Consider the following 5,000-nt stretch of genomic DNA (forward strand, 5'->3'; position numbering starts at 1 on the left):
CACACACACAACCACACACACACACACAACCACACACACACAACCACACACACACACACACAACCACACACACACACACACAACCACACACACACACAACCACACACACACACACACAACCACACACACACACAACCACACACACACACACACAACCACACACACACACACAACCACACACACACACACACAACCACACACACACACACAACCACACACACACACAACCACACACACACACACAACCACACACACACACACAACCACACACACACACACACAACCACACACACACACAACCACACACACACACACAACCACACACACACACAACCACACACACACACACACACAACCACACACACACAACCACACACACACACACACAACCACACACACACACACAACCACACACACACACAACCACACACACACACAACCACACACACACACACACAACCACACACACACACAACCACACACACACACAACCATACACAAACACACAACCACACACACACACAACCACACACACACACACACACAACCACACACACAACCACACACACAACCACACACACACACAACCACACACAACCACACACACAACCACACACACACAACCACACACACACACACAACCACACACACACAACCACACACACACACACAACCACACACACACACACACACACACACACACACACACACACACACACACACACACACACACTCATATACAGTGCACAAGAGTACATTTTTAATGCTTATAACATGAAAAAAATGAATAAAAAGGATTTGTTATTTATTTTTATGTTTCAGATAATATTAGATTGATATTGCATATGACTTTGGATGATTAATGTTACAGTGAATATCATCTGCTTAATATGCATTTTGAAGGAGTGTCTCTTTGGAATATCCAGTCCCATTTGCATAAGATGATTGCAAAATGCTACAGCATATTGTGCTTTGTTAAGAAAATGGAATGTTAAAAAGTCTGAATAGAGTTTTTTTTTAAGTGTTCTTTATTTTAATGAAGAATTATAAATGTGAGATCAGGTGTGCTTGCATATGTGCAGATTCACAATTTTCAATTTGAGGCATTCATCTGTGGAGAAGAATGGTTAAGAGAAATGAGCTAATGTAATATGTAAGTATCCTCCCCATAACTATGTGATGATTTAATAACCCATGACATCCATATGTTTTAGGGAAAAAATGTACAAAATCAGAATCTCTCTATCTTCAGTATATTGAATAATGTACTGTTCATTACCAAGATGATTCATAAATTGTAGTGTAGTATCAATGCAAATAGATCCCCCATGATAAAGGATGAACTAAGGAGGTAATTCACTTTCATTTTAGACTTCTTGTTCATGGGTTTCAGATGTTGCTGTGGGCAGCTGTGGCAGTTCCACCGTGATGGCTCTCCGGCAACTCTGCGCCAGAGCCAGGAGCTTCACTGGAGCCCCTCCCGACACACACAGCTACAGCCAACAGATGCATATGGGACTCTGGAATTTCAGGGGGGTGCACATCCTACCAAAGCACAGGTGAGATATCTTTAGTGCTTTATTTATTTTATGTATTTTTTGTTGATTATTTGAATATTAGATTTGATTTTATTGTTGTTTCTTAAGTGCATTTACAGCTTATTTATTGGAATCACTTTGATCGTACAAGCAAAATTGCATTTAATGCTTCAATGTCTAATTTTGTATTCTAGTGTAAATATAATAATCCAGCATGCATTGCTAGTTGACAAACACATTACACTTATCTTTGGAAATGTATATTGTAATGTATTGAAAAATGGAATTTCCAGTGTGACATATGGATGTGGGTTCATGATATATATAAAGATATAAAATAATACATGAACCCATTTAGAACTTATGGATTACCTGATGAATTGATCAGAAGTAAGTGCCTTATATTGATACTGTGAATGTTTCAGTACATACGGCTGGCCCATGACACACGACCTGAACACATCCTCCAACTACTTACTGGCGAATGGGGTCTTGATTTACCAAAGTTACTGATAACGGTACAGGGAGGCAAGACTAATTTTGATCTTCAACCCAAACTGAAAAAGGTCATCAGAAAGGGCTTACTAAAGGCTGCAAAAACAACTGGTGCTTGGGTGTTCACTGCTGGCACAAACACAGGTAAGATTTTTTTTTTTTTTTTTTTATTTCTCTCTCTCTCTTTCCTCCCTCCCTCCCTCCCTCCCTCCCTCCCTCCCTCCCTCCCTCCCTCCCTCCCTCCCTCCCTCCCTCCCTCCCTACTATCTCTCTCTCTCCCATCTCTCTCTCTCCATCTCTCTCTCTCCCATCTCTCTCTCCTATCTCTCTCTCCCATCTCTCTCTCTCCTATCTCTCTCTCTCCTATCTCTCTCTCTCCTATCTCTCTCTCTCCTATCTCTCTCTCTCCTATCTCTCTCTCTCCTATCTCTCTCTCTCCTATCTCTCTCTCTCCTATCTCTCTCTCTCCTATCTCTCTCTCTCCTATCTCTCTCTCTCCCATCTCTCTCTCTCCTATCTCTCTCTCTCCTATATCTCTCTCTCCTATCTATCTCTCTCCTATCTATCTCTCTCCTATCTATCTCTCTCCTATCTCTCTCTCTCCTATCTCTCTCTCTCCTATCTCTCTCTCTCATATATCTCTTTCTCCGATGTCTCTCTCTTTTTCACTTCATCTTTTTATTCTGGCTACTCTTCCTCGTTTTCCCTTTTCTTCTCTGCCTCCTCCCACCCCTTTCCTCCTCCTCTTCCTCCTCCCCTTCCCCTCCTCCTCCGTCTCCCTTTCCTCCTCCTTTTCCTCTTTTTTCTCCCCCTCCTCTTCCTCCTCCTTTTCCTCTTTTTTCTCCTCTTCCTCCTCTCCTTCCTCCTCTCCTTCCTCCTCCTACTCCTCCTCCTTCTCCTCCTCCTTCTCCTCCTCCTTCTCCTCCTCTTCCTCCTCTCCTTCTCCTCCTCCTCCTTCTCCTCCTCCTCCTCCTCCTCCTCCTCCTCCTCCTCCTCCTCCTCCTCCTCCTCCTCCTCCTCCTCCTCCTCCTCCTCCTCCTCCTCCTCCTTCCTTTCCTTCTGTCTAAGTATCACATTTTCTATCTGTAACTTCTTCATGGTATAGTGACGGGTATGCTACACTGGCTTTTGCACAAAGCTTCATTTGATATGTCGCAATATAATGTATGTTGTACAATGAATATCTACCTGTCAATACAAGACAAGTATCATAATTTCATTTTGCATGCAGGTGTAATAGCTATTAACACAGATATCACCATCATGTAATCAAGGATTTTATTGCATTGTGTGTGAATGGATTCACTGGACAATCAAATATGATTTTTTTTTATTAGTTACACTTGTTTGTATGCTATTTATGAGTGGAGAGATTCATCTTATGTTGAAGCACATTTTTATAAGAGCAAACATATCTAACCACAAAATGTATAAAATGGGTTTATTGAAAAATGGGACCAAAGGTTAATGTCTTCCTTGATTTCATGACTATTAATCTGGTTTTATTTCAGTGAAGAGGGAATTGTATTGGATTGGATTGTAATGAACTCAGAGTAATCTCTGAAATATATGTTATCCAAATCTTTATTAGCAAACAAAAGATCAACACAAATGTTTGACTTTCAACCCAGACTGAAAAAGGTCATCAGAAAGGGCTTACTAAAGGCTGCAAAAACAACTGGTGCTTGGGCATTCACTGCTGGCACAAATGTGTTTTTCTGCTCTAGAATGAGGGTAAATTAAAGCAACAGAGTATACTTAAAAAAAAAGATACAGAAATGTAAATTCCAGGTCTTCTAATGTTTTAGTTTCAATATAATTTTCAGCACAATGTAATAGTCCAGTTTAAGTGAAACCATTGGCTTTGCTGTGCATAAACCATTTTTGACTTGCAGGAAGTATTCAAGTTTGATGTCAGCTTTTACATTTTGCAACATAGTTTACTAAAAGCATATATATTAAATTGAATGAACAGCAAAGGAAACTAAGTCAAATACTGACTGAAGTGAGTTCATTAATGATATACAAATGATTTCATAACATTGTTTAATGAAACTGAGTTTTCAATGTATACTGTATAAATGGCAAAAAACACTATTGTATTGATACTATAGTATAAAAATTCACAATGCACAAACTAGATTTTCGATAAATCTAATTTGTACATGGTGGGTTTTTCTACCAATGTATACAATATTTGGAGTACACATGCAAAGTACTAGATATTTTTAAAAATGAAAAAATGTCACTAATATTGATACTTTTTGTATAATTAATTTTCTCAGTACTGTTTTTGTATGATTTGATTTCAGAAGATTACAGTAGTTAAAAATTTGTGTTAGTCATATATATATGAACTCATTGGATCCGGATGTTCACTGCTATCAAGTGGCCCCAAATGCAGGCTTATGTGAGCTGCCACTCTGATGGGTGTGTGGCTTGTAGGCTGGGTGCATGTGAACACTCATGTGCAGGGGCAAGACTCCATGCCTCCCAGTTGCAATGTTATTTTCACTTTTTCTGCATAATAGTTTTTAACTTTTTTACCATTTTTCAGTGCCTATATTAGTTATTTGATTTGCTTTATCCAGATGGTATTATTAAATTATTTTCCTTGCACAGACTCCATATCATTTATCTAGTTATTATCTAGTAATAATAACTTTAAGTAACATTGTGTTATGAGTGTTATTTTTTATATTTTTTTGTAATATTCAATTTTCTGGCGGCCAGAAATAGGATCCTGATCATTTAAATTGTCCTCCCTAGAGTTGGTGCTTTTCAAATCATGGCTCATGGACAGTACATTCCACACTTGTTTATTGATGGGAATAATGCAAATTTTCCCATTAGGGCATGTTCACATCACCCACCAATTTTTTTCATGATGTGATGGTCACTTCACCTGGATCATGAGGGTTAAAGAATTTTAAGTTAAAGTAACATTCAACAATATAGTGAGCATTG

At 38.9% G+C, this 5,000-nt stretch overlaps 1 protein-coding gene across 8 annotated transcripts in view; it reads left to right on the top strand.

Moving 5' to 3' along the window:
* Positions 1-5,000, top strand: part of LOC125025425 (transient receptor potential cation channel trpm-like) — a 164,726-nt gene that overhangs the window by 115,049 nt on the left and 44,677 nt on the right. For all 8 annotated transcript variants that reach the window (XM_047613423.1, XM_047613428.1, XM_047613429.1 and 5 more), the window contains 2 exons: positions 1,394-1,559; positions 1,964-2,177. In XM_047613423.1, coding sequence (XP_047469379.1) covers positions 1,394-1,559; positions 1,964-2,177 — 380 coding nt within the window. The remainder of the gene's footprint in view (positions 1-1,393; positions 1,560-1,963; positions 2,178-5,000) is intronic.

Source organism: Penaeus chinensis, chromosome 5 (assembly GCF_019202785.1).
Source record: "Penaeus chinensis breed Huanghai No. 1 chromosome 5, ASM1920278v2, whole genome shotgun sequence".
Taxonomy (NCBI): domain Eukaryota; kingdom Metazoa; phylum Arthropoda; class Malacostraca; order Decapoda; family Penaeidae; genus Penaeus; species Penaeus chinensis.